General features: G+C 38.3%; 4 protein-coding genes across 4 annotated transcripts; all 4 read left to right on the top strand.

The window, feature by feature from the left end:
- Positions 1 to 1,587: 1,587 nt before the first annotated feature.
- Positions 1,588 to 7,548, top strand: LOC101314672. The gene is made up of 8 exons (XM_004301920.1): positions 1,588 to 1,698; positions 1,977 to 2,897; positions 3,191 to 3,322; positions 3,411 to 3,653; positions 4,722 to 5,642; positions 5,958 to 6,089; positions 6,181 to 6,484; positions 7,430 to 7,548. The coding sequence occupies exons 2-8, from the start codon at positions 1,983 to 1,985 to the stop codon at positions 7,546 to 7,548; spliced, it is 2,766 nt and encodes a 921-aa protein (XP_004301968.1). The 5' UTR covers positions 1,588 to 1,698; positions 1,977 to 1,982.
- A 2,614-nt stretch (positions 7,549 to 10,162) lies between these two features.
- Positions 10,163 to 11,712, top strand: LOC101314962 (F-box/LRR-repeat protein 13-like). The gene is made up of 3 exons (XM_004301921.1): positions 10,163 to 11,068; positions 11,173 to 11,304; positions 11,392 to 11,712. The coding sequence occupies exons 1-3, from the start codon at positions 10,163 to 10,165 to the stop codon at positions 11,710 to 11,712; spliced, it is 1,359 nt and encodes a 452-aa protein (XP_004301969.1).
- Positions 11,713 to 13,475: 1,763 nt separating this feature from the next.
- LOC101315250 (F-box/FBD/LRR-repeat protein At1g16930-like) lies at positions 13,476 to 14,390 on the top strand. The gene has a single exon (XM_004301922.1). The coding sequence runs from the start codon at positions 13,476 to 13,478 to the stop codon at positions 14,388 to 14,390; it is 915 nt and encodes a 304-aa protein (XP_004301970.1).
- On the top strand, positions 14,337 to 15,537 carry LOC101290775 (putative F-box protein At3g58960-like). Its single transcript, XM_004301923.1, has 2 exons — positions 14,337 to 15,020; positions 15,115 to 15,537. Exons 1-2 carry the CDS (start codon positions 14,823 to 14,825, stop codon positions 15,535 to 15,537), a joined length of 621 nt encoding a protein of 206 aa, XP_004301971.1. The 5' UTR covers positions 14,337 to 14,822.
- The last annotated feature ends 719 nt before the right edge of the window (positions 15,538 to 16,256 follow it).

Below are 16,256 nucleotides of genomic sequence, written 5' to 3' on the forward strand. Positions count from 1 at the left end.
TACTACGTACTACTACTACTACTACTACTACTACTACTACTACTACTACTACTACTACTACTACTACTACTACTACTACTACTACTACTACTACTACTACTACTACTACTACTACTACTCTCTCTCTCTCTCTCTCTCTCTCTCTCTCTCTCTCTCTCTCTCTCTCTCTCTCTCTCTCTCTCTCTCCAGCGATGTTAGCAACGACGCCATCACTGACCGACGATGAGAGGCGCACACCCACGGCTCCGCCTCTACCAGATCGGCGCTCCTATCTATGTCTTTCTCGTCTCCGGTAACCACCGCTATCAACTCCGGTCGAGAAGATGGAGACATCGTCGTCTTCACCATTTGGTGTCCTCTGCCGTGACCCCAACTTGTTTGGCCGCCTCCTCCGTTGTAACCTCCAGATCTGGTTGTCTTCTTGGAAAAAACCTCGTCGTCTAAGATCAAGCAGACGCAAGGTGATGAAGGACTTCAATGATTGGCTGGTCGAGATCTGATTGGTGTGTCGAAATTTAAGGCGATTGGTCAAGCTTCGTTGGTGAGCCATAGAGAGGAAGATCTGAGAATCAAGCAGTGCCAAACTTAAAGATTGAGTATGCTGGACGAAGTTCCGGTTGGGTGCCCACAGTATTTTTTTTTTTCGACGAGAGCAAAAAATTTCGTTGCGTGTGTGCATTTTATGTACTTATGTTTTGTTTATTTGGATGAAATTGTTTGCATTTAGAGCCTTATTTATATGAAAATATCAATTTGGGGGTGATTACTCGGGGTCAGTAACTATTATTAGGGTCAGTAACCAAGTTATTGGAGGTCAGTAATTTCATTATTAGGGTCAATAACTTGATTATTTTCTGATATTTCTTCTTTTCTATTACATTAAGCTGAAATAAGTAGATTATTGGGGGTCAGTAACTGATTATTGGGGCTCAGTAACTGAGTTACTGGGGTCAGTAACTGATTATTGAGGATCAGTAACTGAGTTACAAGGGGTCAGTAACTGATTATTGGGGATTAATAACTGAGTTACTAGGGGTCAGTAACCGAGTTATTGGTTACCGAAATCCGGCAACCGGAGAAAATCTGAGTTACTAGGGGTTGGTGACGAGAATCCGACGACCAGAAAAAATCCGACAACCGGAAAAATCCGGCAACCGGTGACCGGAATCCGGCTGCCGGAAAAATCTGGCAACTAGTGACCGGAATCCGACGACCGGTGACTGGAGAATGGTGAGACTCCGACAAAGTCTTTTCTCTCTTGCATTTTCTCTCTTTATGTATATTTAAGAGGTGAGGGTAAAATAGTCTTAAAATAATATAGTTTGTTAAGACTTTAGTAAAAATTTGTGCATTTGGGTATAAAAGAATTTACCTTATCTTGAAATGGGCTCATAAAAAAGATTGTCATTGAAATTGAACTATTTTTAGGTTGAGTTGTTTTCTGTTATACAGACCCAACTGGAAGCCCAGTAACCCATAATGCCCAAAGAGACGGCTTATCTTCCTTTACTCAGAACTCAGAACTCAGAAACCCTCATTTACATCTGCGGTAGCTTCACCAGAGTTGCAGACATGGTAAAACGCCGTCGTTTAGCAATTGCCAGTCGATTCTTATTTTCATAGAGCCAGTGTTCTTTCTCACCGCCCAGTCAGAACTTTCATTACTCATCACTTATTCTTCCCGGGCTAAATTATCAGGTACTTGTTTTCATAACTCCATGTCTTCCTTAAATTTGCTTACCAAGAACACTGATATGTAATTGGGTAACAGAAACTTCTAAGTCAATTTATCTAACTTCTGGATAAATGGGTAACCAAAGATTGTACTTTTAACTGCAAAGTTTGTTACTTTTGTACTGGTTTAGAAATTATGAATTAGAAGTTAGAACTGCTCAGCTACTTAAACACAATGCTATATGAAAGAATACAAAGTCACTATTGATTGAGTAAGTTGTTAACAAAGCATATTGGTACAGGATTTGATGGCAGAGGTTCAAGCAAAAAGAGTTAACAGAGATAGGATAAGTGCATTACCAGATGCAATCCTTTATCACATCCTTTCGTTCCTTAAAACCGAAGATATTGTGATGACCATTTTTCTGTCTAGAAGATGGAAGAACATTTGGGCCTCTGTTCCGAGTCTAGACTTTTGCGATGAAGAGAATCCTGATACTATTTCTTTTTCGAGGTTTATTGATAATGTACTCTTCTTCCGTGACTCAACAGACATTCAGAAGTTTCGTCTCCACTCCACTAGTGTTGAGGATTTTGATCGTGTTTGTGGTTGGATTGGTGCTGCCATTAGGCGCAATGTTGCTGAACTTAATCCTTCTGTTGAGTATTATGGAGATGATAACGAACCTCAGATCTTTGAGTTGCCTCAGAGTGTTTTCACATCTAAAACTTTGAGGGTCCTGCACTTGTGGTCAAGTTTTACTATTGATGCTCCTGCATCAGGGTGTTTTTCGAATCTCAAGTCTCTCTTTGTTTTTATTGATCGTCCTGTCACTAACTCAATGGAGAAGCTTTTTTCTAGCTGCCCTGTGCTGGAAGATTTGTGCATACATGGAAATGATGGGATGTATGGAGATGAGGCCGTTTTGAATTTCACTGTATCTGCACCTGAACTGAAGACACTGAAAGTAGATTTGTATACACATAAACATTATGAGAAGTGCAACTTTCGTATTGCTGCCCCAAAGCTTGAAAATTTTCATCTCTCTCAGGATCCTTCAACTGATTGTTATTTAGAGAATGTGAAATCTCTAGTCAGAGTTACTATTGATCTACAAGACCATTTTGCAGGTGAAGATTGTCTATTTTTTATCCATGGAACTGCGCTTTTGGCAGTAATTTCCAATGTTATATACTTGTCTCTTTCAGCACATTGTTTGAAAGTAAGTTTCCCTCGAGTTCTTCTTTACGATATAGTAAATAAAGCTATATGTTCCATACTTAAAAGACAAGAATGGTGACCGGTGAGGCATGAGGCACATCATTTTAATAGTCATAAAACTAATTAAACCTTTTTTAGATGTTGGTTTGATAAACATTTTCCTCATACCAAACAGTGTATGCTACTGAAAGCCTATCTTTCCATTTGGCACTTAATCATTGAATAGCACATAATTGGAAAGAATACTTAGTTTCTGCTTCTTTTTGAATGATCAATATGATTTCTCTCATGTAGGGTTGTTGTGTTCCCTTCTTTGATAAATTGAGCCGGTTGGAGCTTGTTCTTTACAATTGCTATTACTGGGAACTGCTAAAAGAGCTCCTCAGGAGATCACCTAAACTGGAATTTCTTGTCATAGAGCTGAAAGTCAGATACATTTCAACTTCATGTATATAATATCGATTACATGCAGCTGTTAATGATTCTTATTTCATCCCTTGTCATAAACACTCAGGATTTCATGTGCCCTGGAGCATCTTCAGATCATGAGTGGAGTCCACCAGAGTCGGTACCTAAATGTTTATTGACAAAGATCAAGACAGTCTCTATAAGGGGATTCAAGGGAAAACTAGATGAGATGGATATGGCTAAGTATTTGTTAAAGAACGGTGACATTTTGAAGATGATGACTTTTCATACTAAGGATCTTTTGCGTACCAAAGAGGAATTATACAAGGAATTGTCAATGTGCCAATGGGTTCAAAGAATTGTCAAGTTGAATTTTACCCTGACCATAAGGATGATGGCTTTTCATGTTTAGGTATGCGTTCTTGGGTCACAGGTCTCTCGCGTCGATAGAAGTTGAATCAATTTGTAGTTGCTTGCTCTCTACTTTATAATTTCGGAGGAATTTGAGGGTATTTTGAAATGGAAAATGTATGTAGTTGATTCAATCTCAGTGAACTCTTGTGTGTTTCTAAGATAATTTCTTCACGATCCGTTCATCGTTCATTTCATAAAACTTGTCTCCTTTTCATGAGTTTCCCCAAGAGCGAGCTTGCAATTTCTTGGGAATTCTTAAACAGACCACAAAAGCTAAAAGTTAACACAGAAGCCCAGTAACTTACAAGGCCCAACTAATAACATAAAAGTCTAAAAGATCATTTTTGAGTTTTCAGTTTTCACTGATGAGCTAGTCAAATCCCTCCTATTCACTTATTCAGGCTTGAGGGTTGCAGAAGTGGCAGGAATGGTGAAACGCCATCGTTAGCGCTATTTTGGTTCTCAATTTCAGAGCGTTCAGTATTCACTAATATCAGGTGCTTGTCTTCATAACTCTTTGGCTTCCTTACATCTGTTTGATTACCCAGAAAAGTTGAAGAATACAGTTTATATTTTCATGGATTTGTTACATTTATAGAGTAGAATTTCGTGCTTAAGCTTATGCAAATATAAATGGGCATACACTGATTTGATTGGTAAATGCACAGTTTGTAACTTTTTTCAATTCATTTGGGGAAATTATGGGACTTGAAATGTTGTCTGTCTACTTTTGACAAGTTGAGAGTATTGGAGTTGATTCTTTACAATTTTTATTACTGGGAATTGCTGAAAGAGTTGCTTAAGAGATTGCCTAGTCTGGAAAATCTTGTCCTGCAACTTAATGTAAGCTGAGATTCACTTATACTACAGATACAAACTTCCTTTTTGCTGCAAAGTTTGTTACTTTTGTACTGGTTTAGAAATTATCGTTTAGAACTACTTAGCTACTAAAACACAATGCTGTATTAGTTGGGTAAGTTGTTAACAAGGCATATTGGTACAGGATTTGATGTCAGAGGTTGAAGCAAAAAGAGTTAACAAAGACAGGATAAGTGCATTACCAGATGCAATCCTTTATCACATTCTTTCGTTCCTTACAACTGAAGATGTTGTGACGACTATCTTTTTGTCTAGAAGATGGAAGAAGATTTGGGCCTCTGTTCCGAGTCTAGACTTCTGCGACCATGAGAACCCTGAAACTATTCCTTTTTCAAGGTTTATTGACAATGTACTCTTCTTCCGTGACTCAACAGACATTCATAAGTTTCGTCTCCACTCCATTAGTGTTGGGGATTTTGATCGTGTTTGTGGTTGGATTGGAGCTGCCATTAGGCGCAATGTTGCTGAACTTGATCTTTCTGTTGAGTATTCTGGACTTGATGACCAACCTCAGATCTTTGAGTTGCCTCAGAGTGTTTTCACATCTAAAACTTTGAGGGTTTTGCACTTGTGGTCAAATTTTATTATTAATGCTCCCGCATCAGGGTGTTTTCCGAATCTCAAGTCTCTCTATGTTCATATTGATCGTCCTATCAATAAGTCAATGGAGAAGTTTTTATCTTGCTGCCCTGTGCTGGAAGATTTGACCATATACGGAAGTCATGGGCATTATGGAGATGAGGTCGTTTTGAATATCACTGTATCTGCACCTGAACTGAAGACACTGGAAATACATTGGACGACTTATAATGATTATGAGAGGTGCAACTTTCATGTTGTTGCCCCAAAGCTTGAAACTTTTCATCTCAGACAGTACCCTTCAACTGATTGTTATTTGGAGAATGCAAAATCTCTAGTCAGAGTTACTATTTCTCTACAAGACCATTTTGAACGTGAAGATCGTCTTTTTGTTATCCGTGGAACTGCGCTTTTGGCAGTCATTTCAAATGTTAGATACTTGTCTCTTTCAGCACATTGTTTGAAAGTAAGTATACCCGAGTTCTTCCTTATAATATATTTGGTGGAGAGGAATATAGGAAATAAACTGAGAACAATGGTGAGGCATGAGGCACATCAATTTCATTGCCATAAAACTGACTAAACAATTGTCAATTTTTTTTTTATAAACTGCTGTGTTTTTTATTCTTAAATTCTTATTAGTCTTTCGTTATACTAAACATGATGTTTGCTACTGAAAGCCTATCTTTCCATTTGGCACTTAACGATTGAATAGTACAATTACGAATAATACTCAGTTTCTGCTTCTTTTTGCATGATCAATATGGTTTCTCTCATGAAGGGTTGTTGTCTTCCTGTCTTTGATAAGTTGAGCCGATTGGAGCTTGCTCTTTACAGTTGCTATTACTGGGAACTGCTAAAAGAGCTTTTCAGGAGATCACCTAAACTGGAATATCTTGTTTTAGAGCTGAAAGTAAGATGTAACTTCATATATATAAAAAATACCTATTACATGTAGCTGTCAATGATTCTTATCTGATCCATTGTCTCTAAACGCTCCTCAGGACTTCAAGTGCCCTGGAGCATCTTCAAATCATCAATGGAGTCCACCAGATACGGTACCTATCTGTTTGTTGACACACCTCAAGACTGTCTCTATAAGGGGAATCAAAGGAAAACTGGATGAGATGGATGCAGCAAAGTATCTATTAACGAATGGTGAAGTTTTGAAGAATCTGACTTTATATAGCAAGGATCTTTCACATACAAAGGAGGAGATCTACAAGGAATTGTCAATGTGCAGATGGGGTTCAAAGACCTGTCAAGTTGAATTTTACGGAGACCAAAAAGATGAACGCTTTTCATTAGGTACGCGTTCTTGGTTTTAGCTAGGATTGTCACATAGGTGTATTGTGTTGATCGAACTTGAATCTTTTTGTGTTCTCTCCTTTGTAATACTTGAGCAATTTGATTATTATGATATGTGGTTGAATTTTTTTTGTCTTTTTACGATGACGTATGTGGTTGAAATGATGTCATTCGTGTTTCTCCCTTAAATTTATCTCCGATTTATGAGTTTTCTTAAGTGCGAGATCACAATTTATTGGAAGATTCTGTTCTCCCTAAGATTCTGTTCAAAAGCTAAAAGCAAACAAGGAAGCCCGGTCACTCACAAGGCCTAAAGAGAATAAAAATTGAAACTAATTTAAAGGCAGGAAAGATATCTTCTTTTCACCCACAGGTTTCAGTTAGTCAAAGACCTCATCTTCAGACTTTGAGAAAGCTCAGTTCAGAGTTGCAGAAATGGTGAAATGAGGCTGTTGTTTCTCAGCAACCAAAACTCTAAACATGAACCTCATCTGGTTTATGCACCTCTCCTTCCAGGGTTTAGGGTTTAGGATTGGTTCCTATACTTTGTGTCTTGGTCTTATCATTCTTTCTTTGTACCTAACAAAGTCTATCTAAAATAATAACAATAAAAGAGTTGCCAACAAAGTGTTTGTTCGAATGTGGCAATTAAGATTTGTATTCTGCATAACTGAGAAAATGTGCAATTCCTGCATAAGATTATTCTGGTCAGTAAAATTTCTCTGCTGTAGGAATGTTGTCTGCCTATTTTTGACAAGTTGAGCAGATTGGAGTTAATTCTTTAAAATTGCTATTACTGGGAATTGCTGAAAGAGTTCCCGAAGAGATTGCATAATCTGGAAAATCATGTCTTGGACCTTAATGTAAACTGAGTTGTAACTTATGCTACATGATACCAATTGCTTCGAGCTCTTTATGATTCTTAATTAGTCCAAAAAATTCCAGGAATGCAAGTGTGGAGAATCCTCAGGTCAATGATGGACTCCACCACAGTTCGTGCCTGTATGCTTGATGTCACAACTCATCAAGACTATCTCTATAGGGAGATTCGAGGGGAAAGTTGATGAGATGGATGTGGAAAAGTTGAGGAGATCAAGACTATTCACTATAAAGATCATTTGTGCATGAAAGAAGAGTTACACAAGCAATTCGATCTCAATGTTTTAGTGGGGTTCAGAGACTCGTCAAGTTGAATTCTATGACATAAGAGAAACAAATCTTGCTTCTTTCTAGATCAATTTCATAGTGACAGATGTATATCATCAGTAATTCAGTATTGGCATGTTGAAGTTAAATCTATTTGCGGTTGATTGTTTTCCATTGTATAACTATCTGTATAGCTTCTTGACTCTGGATACTCTAATTTGCAATGGAAAAAGTGTGTTAAGTTCGTATCATTGAACAACGAAGACAGATTGGAGATGGACAACGAACAAGTATTTGGTATGATCCATGGTTAAAAGATGTGGATTTGAAGCCCTATTTGTCTAACAAAGCTACCATAGTGGCGGACCTTTTTTGCAATCCAGGTATGTGGAACATCCCACTACTTACTGAGTTATTCCCTGTTCAGATTGATCAAAAGATCCTGGCTCTACCAGTTAGTAATCGGGGGTACCAAGATAGATGGATTTGGGGAGAGGAAAAGAAAGGAAAGTTCACCGTCCGTACAGCCTATCATCTAGCTAGGCGTCGAGGTTTGGATGAGCATTCAACGGTTCCTAATCCTAGTTCCACTCTATGGAATAAGTTATGGACCGCCCAAGTCCCAGAGAAAGTTAAAATATGTGTATGGAAAGCTGCTTCTAATATTCTACCTACAAGAAGTCGACTCAGTGAACGTGGTATTGATATTGATACCCAGAGTCCTTCTTGTGAGGAAGAAGTAGAATCACCTATTCACACACTTAGTGATTGTGATCATGCAACCTCTTTTCTACAAGTGGCAGCGATCCTGCAGATGCAGCAAGCCTCATCTGTTTATGACTGGTTAGTGGCTTACTCCTCTATACACCAAAACTCTTTTGATACCTTGATGATGATTATGTGGGCTATTTGGCGTAATCGAAACGCAAAAGTTTGGGAAAATGTGGTAAAACAAGCGTCTGAAGTAGTTCCTATTACTTTGGGATGGTGGGAAGAATTCAAGGCTACCCATTCGTCGACAAGGCTGCCAAGACAACCTTCAGTGGCACATTGGCAGCGACCCCCTACAGGTTATGTTAACTGGTCTCGGTGGAGTTTTTAGATGCTTCTTTCCATCATATAGATAATAATACTGGTCTCGGTGGAGTTTTTAGAGATGATACAGGGAGTTGTCTTGGTGTTTTCTCCATCTTCCTTTATCAGTCAAACTCTCCAAGCCATGGAGAACTTCTGGCTCTCTTGGAAGGTGTCCGGTTGGCCAGAGAACATAACCTCTTTTGGTGGAAACAGATTGTCAGGTTTTGGTGGATGCTGTCCACACGGGGTCTTTGGATGGCTCAGAGTTAGGTTTCCTTCTGCATGATCTCAAGGATAGCTTATTACTTGCATCCTCTCCAAGACTTAGCTTTGTCAGAAGGAATTCTAATAGAGTGGCACATGCCTTAGCGCAGATGGCTATACAGAGTAGAACTAATGTAGGTTTTTCACCTGTACCTCCTCAGTCTGTTGAGGAGCTTATATCATCCGAATGTAATGATCCTTGATCAATGAAGTAATTTTATTCTCTCAAAAAAAAAAAAATTCGTATCATTGAACTATTTTTTTTCGTTTGGCCAAGAAGGGATTTTATAGGAGCATTGAGCTCTGAAACTAATGGGATACTGTATTTGTGCCTGGTGTGAGCAATGAAATAGGAATGAGAGTTGAAATATAATATATTCTACTTTTGGTTGAATGATCAATTTCATTTTCATCCCATGTTTGGTTAACTAGCCTATCCTATGGGAATGAAATTTAATTCTATATACCGTTTAAGACATCACCATAATCATGATTTTGCCACAATTATCTTAACAAAATTACACATATCGTTACGACTCGAAACGAATGTGAAAGGTTCATATTTCAGAGTTGCAGATGAAGAGATGGTGGCTCACCTAGTTCTCATTTTCTTTGCAAGATATCAAACCATTAGAACTCAGTACTTGCATTTTTCTGGGCCACAATAGAAGCTCTCATAAGGTACCTTTTCTTCCTCACGATATGTTTTGCTACCTTTAAACTGATAGAAAAGTAAAACTGCAACAGAAAGTGCAAGTCATAATTGGAAAAATCGTAATCCTTCATCCTGTAAACAAAAACCTAATCTTTATTCATCCATGGAGACCAATGTGAGCTTATTAGGAAAAATCAATGTGTAATTTTCATAGGCTGTTCTTTTTTCTAGTTCTTGGTTTTGTTTGTGTCCATTGAATAACTTTCCTCAAGAAAGTAGAATGTGATCGATGCTCATTTGTTTATGATGATGAATAAGTTATTCAAGGGAATGCTAAATCCGTATATAATTAGTTGCCAATTCCCTGAGAAATCATTAGTGTACGTAAATCTCTTTTCTCCAAGTTTTGTTGTAGTACATCTTCCTCTTCTTCAGTTTCATGTAATTCTTAAACAAAGAAAGCTTCTTAAGCTATCAAAGTTGAAAGGGCTATGTGCAGTTTCAGTGTTATTCAGTATCAGGAATTCAGGATAGAAATGGATTCGACGTCAAAGCATCAAGCAGGATTCAAAGTTAAAGATAGGATCAGTGCATTACCGGATGCCATTTTGTGTCACATAATTTCTTCCCTTCAAACAAAACATGCTGTGAGGACTGGCATTTTGTCACCAAGATGGAAGAACATTTGGGTTTCTGTTCCCAATCTAGACTTCAATGATAGAGATTTCAATGACTCTGCCAGTTTTTCGACGTTTGTTGAGCGTGTACTCTTCTTCCGCAGCTCATCAGACATTCAAAAATTTCTTCTTCACTGCTCCGCGGCTGAGGATTACTCTCGTATTTGTGGTTGGATTCTTACTGCCATTAGACATAATGTTGTTGAACTTGATCTCCGTGTTGCGTCACATGGAAGCCAAATTTTTGAGTTGCCTAGCAGCCTTTTTGTGTGCAAAACACTGACAGTTTTGAAGCTACTGTCACCTTTTATCACCAACACTCCTGCCTCAGGGTGTTTCCCAAGTCTGAAATGTCTACTTGTTACAGTTCATCTGCCTAAAGATAATGACTCAATGTTGAAGCTATTTACAAAGTGTCCCGTACTTGAAGAGTTGACTATACAGGGTTGTCTTCAAGCAGATATTGTTCTGAATGTCAACATTTCGGCGCCTATACTGAAGATTCTAAGAATGAACTTTGGCAGCAATGATGACCGTGAGGCGTCCAACTTTTTTGTTGATGTCCCGATGCTTGAATACCTTGATCTCACGGAGGATTTCTTGTCAAATTATTTTTTGAGCTGTGGAAATTCCCTGGTAAGAGCTATTCTTGATCTCTGTGATCCAATGTCAAGTGTAGATCCCGACTTTCCTACTCGCGTATCTGGACTCCTGGCAGGTGTATCCAATATGAAGTATCTGTCTCTCTCAATTCATCGTTTTAAGGCAAGTACAACTCATATTGCTATCAATTTTAGTTATGCTTCATGAGTACATGTTTAGTATTTGCATTAGGTTCTGGTTGATTGATACTTAATCTTTCGGTGAAGGTTGGTTGTCTGCCTGCTTTTAATAATCTTACCAAACTGAAGTTGGTTCTTCTTGAATGCTTTCCCTGGGAATTGCTAACACAGATACTTGAGAGATCACCTCATGTGGAGCATCTTGTCTTAGAGCATAGTGTAAGATGTGTTTCTGTTGTGATGCATGAAACCAAATGCAGTTGTTTTACTCGATTATTTTCATTAAAATCTTTTGCATATGGACAGCTCACAAGTTGCGATGATGATGACTCGTTTGATGATGACTCGGAGTATGACTCAGAACCGGAAGAACCCCCAAAGCCTCAATGGCTTCCCCCGCAGGTTGTGCCTATTTGTTTAGTGTCACACCTCAAGACTGTTGCCATCGAGGGATTCAAGGGACAGGTGGATGCAATTGAAGTGGCAAAATATTTCCTTAGGAATGGTGCAGTTTTAGAGAAGTTGACAGTTTCCAAAGCTCCTACGTGTGAAGAAATTCAGGCCTTATATGAGGAACTTTTGACGGTTCCAAGGGTTTCCAAGGCTTGTATAGTCGAGTTTATCTAAGATGAAAAATTTGGATTTTATTTTCTACTTGCAATTGTTGGCCTTGAGAGGATTCTGCTTTTGACGTTGTAATAACATCCCGTATTCCCCATTGATGATTGAGGATGTATCTATGCTCTTTGGCTTTCCAACGACTAAAATTTCTTACCAATTCCCTTGGGAACTCGATTCTGATTCCATGCGTCCATCAGATAGCTAGTAATACACTCCGATAAATTGTTCAAGTCCATAAACTCCACAATCTTAACAAAATAGAAAGGCTAATAGACAAAAGCACAATGGCACTGTAACCAAAACCAAGGGCTAGTTTTCCTGGTCGTAGTAGGAAAGAACCTTTTCATCCTAGATGAACCGACACTTTGCAGTGCAGCTTTTTGGACAGTTCTTAAAGATTTTGTTTTTAATAATCGATGATACACTCTAAAACATTGGAAAATTTTCAACTATTCTTCAAATCCTATGATTGTTTTATTGTCTCTATCCAATGGTCAACAAGATTTGCTTGTCTTTTTGTCTACGAAATTCGTAATGCATTCTTTAGAAATAAACTTTGAGAGGACAAAAACATCACCTACAAAATTCGCAGTTGCATAAATAGGGAAAGCGTGGTAACCCTAAAAAAAATTGAAAATCGTCTGCTTTTCTAAGTCGCCTTAGAGCTTCTATAGGTTCCAAGGGTTTCAGAGGCTTGCACGGTTGATTTTGTCTGAGATGAAACTTCTGGTTTTGAATAGACTATATTCGAAAGTGTTGCTTTGAGATTGATTATGTTCTTACAGTGGTAAGCATCTTCTTTGTGAGTCGCTTGTATCAGTCCTCTTTAACTTCTGTTAACGAGTATTGATCCAGTGGTGTTACTTAAACTCATTTTCATGTATGGATTGTCATTTGGTTTGGTTGATTTGAATTCTCTAAGTCCAAAGATGCTAATCAACTTGTTTAAGGAACCGAACCCGCCTTCCATCTTGGTTTGACATCAAGCTTGCCATTGTAGCTAATCCAATGCCCTCTTCCGTAGTTCCATGAAAGAGTCATAGAAACAAACAAGAGGCAAATAGTTGGGGAACTGAGCAGATTTAAATCATACCCACAAGTCCACATCACAGTAATAACAAGTAGCCCAACTCCAAAAGCCCAAGCTCAAGCCCAAAACAAACCATGAAAGTTGCATTGAAGGGCGTGAAGGCACCCTCTTCTTCTTCTCCTGTTCCTCACTTTATTTAGGCTTTCTCTCCTCCGTTTGTTTTCTTATCTGCACAGCCGGTCTGACCCAACTGTTCACTGACACTGTTATTTTTCTGGATGACCTCACAAGGTACTTTTCTTCCTTATGTTTTGTTTGTTTGCCATGACATTAAGCAAAGTAGGAACACAAATTGCATGTAATTTTTTCTTTGATGGGTAGATACTGATTTTCACTTTAACCAGTTCAGAACATGCAGTACTTACGTTTTGTGTTGTTTACCTCTGATGAATGTATGATTTCTATTGCTAAAGAAAATATACATATTTAAGTTTCGGTTTTGTTTGTCAAAAACTGTTTCTGAATCTTGAGACAAGAGTATGGTGCCCATTTTTCATTTGGGAAATTTGGAAATGAAATGGATGAAAAAGTGCATTTAGTTTTCGAGGAGTTCCCTTTTCGTTGGAATGTGTGTTCATCTGTTATGATTACATTGTAATTTTACATGTTAAAGCTTAGAGCTACCGAACTTACTACTGTGTGCTATGCAATGTGACCTTATGTTTTGGCATCAGGACAAATGAATTTGAAGTCAAAGCGGCGGATGAGAGTTCGAGATAGGATCAGTGGGTTACCAGATGCACTTCTTTGCCACATACTTTCGTTTCTTGAGACAAAATATGCTGTGAGGACGTGCGTTCTGTCTAGAAGATGGAAGAACATATGGGCATCTGTTACTACTCTATACTTTGACCAGAGATGTTTTCATGACTTTCATAAGTTTTGGGCATTTGTTGATTATGTACTTCTCTTCCGTTACTCATCAAACATCAAGATATTTCGGCTTTGTTTGAGGGGTGATGATGTGGACCACACTCGTATTACTGCTTGGATCAACACTGCCATTAGGCGCGGCGTTGTTGAACTGAGTCTCCTTGCTGGTCATCCAGTTTGGTCTGAGCTTATTGAGTTGCCTAAAAGCCTCTTCATGTGCAAAACACTGGTGACCTTGAAGTTGGGATCACAATTTATTACCAATATTCCTACATCAGGGTGTTTCCCGAATCTGAAGTCCCTCCAGCTTACATTTTATTCAGATGCTATTCCGTCAATGCGCAAGGTTATCTCCAACTGTCCGATACTTGAAGATTTGACTGTGGGTGGTTTTATTCGATCTGGTGCTGATACCTTGAATTTAAACATTGCTTCCCCTGCACTGAAGATACTAAGAATATATGTTGAGAACGATGGTACTGATGGCAATCGCTATCTTTTTAGTTGCCCAAAGCTTGAATATCTTGATTTGGCAGAGGATGTTTCGTCAATGTATTATTGGGGGAAAGCCAAATCCCTAGTCAAAGGCAGTATTTGTCTATTTCAGCATTGCTCAAATGAACACCCTAGTTTTTACTGCGTGACTGCGCTTTTGGCAGGAATATCCAATGTCACAGATTTATGTCTTTCAGCTCATTGTTTTGGGGTAAGTGTGGCCTGAGTTCTCATGTGTGCAACAATCAATCTTATGATGCAATCTCTTTACAGATGGAGGGAGTAACAGGATGAAATAAATCAACTTCTGCTATTGAGTGTTGTCATTGTGTGATGTCTCTATTACTTTGTTGTGTTGCCTTTGCTATCACTTCTTAAGGTATTTTTTTTTTTTTTTCCCTAGTAGATTTCATATCCACTGTGCTGTACATCCTCCCCATATATAAATTTCTGTTCCTGGTGACTAATTCTTGGTTTGGAAAGGTAAAGTTGAATATATAGGAGTGTATTAACTCAAATATCCCCTGATCCATACAAAACAAATAGGAGTCATAGACTTCATGAATGGAAGGTATATCTTCTGTCTCCCTATTCTGCACTCTTATACCCTCTTCTATCCAAATGCTATGATTTGATTTTTATATTATGACTTGAGATTATGCATGAGCATGTGTTTCATTTTTGTATGACCTTCTGTCTGATTATTTCTTCATATTTCACAAAGGTTGGTTCTCTACCTGTTTATGAAAATTTGAGACAATTGAAGCTGGTGATTCGAGATTGCTTTTGCTGGGAGTTGCTCACAGAATTACTCAAAAGATCACCTATCTTGGAGTCTCTCATCTTAGAACGTGAAGTAAGATGCCCTTCTACTTAAGCATATGAAACTATAATGCAGTGCTTAAGTGCTTAACAGTTAACATTTGACTCACATTTGAGATAATTGGTAGGTTGCCGGTTGTCTTCAAGAACACTCTGATCATGATGAAGGGTCACAGTGTGATAAAAACTCCGAGAGTGAAGAGGTTTCTGAGCATGAAGAGGACTCAGACGATGAAGAGGGGTCGGATAGTGAACAAAGGTCAGATCATGATGACGGGCCAGTGAATGAACAAGGGTCAGATCATCAATGGAATCCTCCAGATTGTGTGCCAAAATGTTGTTTGTTACACCTCAAGATTGTCTCCATAGAGGGATTCACGAGAAACCGCAATGAGTTGGAAGTGGCAAAGTACTTGCTGAAGTATGGTCAAGTTTTGAATAAGATGACTATATCTATGGATGATCTTGATGTGAATGAAAAAGAGAAGATTTATAAGGAGATTTTGATGGTTCCAAGGGGTTCAAGAACTAGTATAGTTAAATTCATCTAGTATGCATTATAATGTCTTGAAGGGATTTTTGTTTTGTGTGAAACTCTAGCTTTCTAAAGTTTTTTTTTGTTTTTTGTTTTTTTCCGATTACTCTCCGGCTTTCAAAGTTAAAAGCACACACTACAACAGAATGAATCTACTCAGACTTGTATGCTTTCCATATCTCGTATTTTAGAAACTCAAATCTATGGGGATTGGATTTTGGTGTGAAAGAGATGATGTTGTGCAATTATAGATTTTTACAGCACAGTGGAATTTACGGCGCCAAAGTAAAAGCACACTGGTTGATGTGCGGGGGAGTCTCATTCATCACTTATTCGGTGTTATTTGTCTTACGTAACTCATCAAACATTCAAAAATTTCGTAGTTGGAATTATTATCGTATTGATCAGTATTCTATTAATCGCTGGATGCACATTGCCATGAAGCGTGATGTTGCTGAACTTGATCTTCTTGTTTTTGGTGGGTAGATAATGGTTTTCACTTTAACCAGTTCAGAACATGCAGTACTTGCTACTCAGTACTTACTTTTGTGTAGTTTACCTCTGATGAATGTTTCGGTTTTGTCTGTCAAAAACTGTTCTTGAGATAGTATGGTGCCCCGTTTTCATTTGGGAAATTAGGAATCGAAAACTGAAGACAAACTACGTTTAGTTTTCGAGAAGTTCCTTTTTGTTTAGGTGTGTGTTCATCTGTTACGATTGTTGATGCGAAATTTC

This window comes from Fragaria vesca, linkage group LG5, assembly GCF_000184155.1.
Source record: "Fragaria vesca subsp. vesca linkage group LG5, FraVesHawaii_1.0, whole genome shotgun sequence".
NCBI lineage: Eukaryota > Viridiplantae > Streptophyta > Magnoliopsida > Rosales > Rosaceae > Fragaria > Fragaria vesca.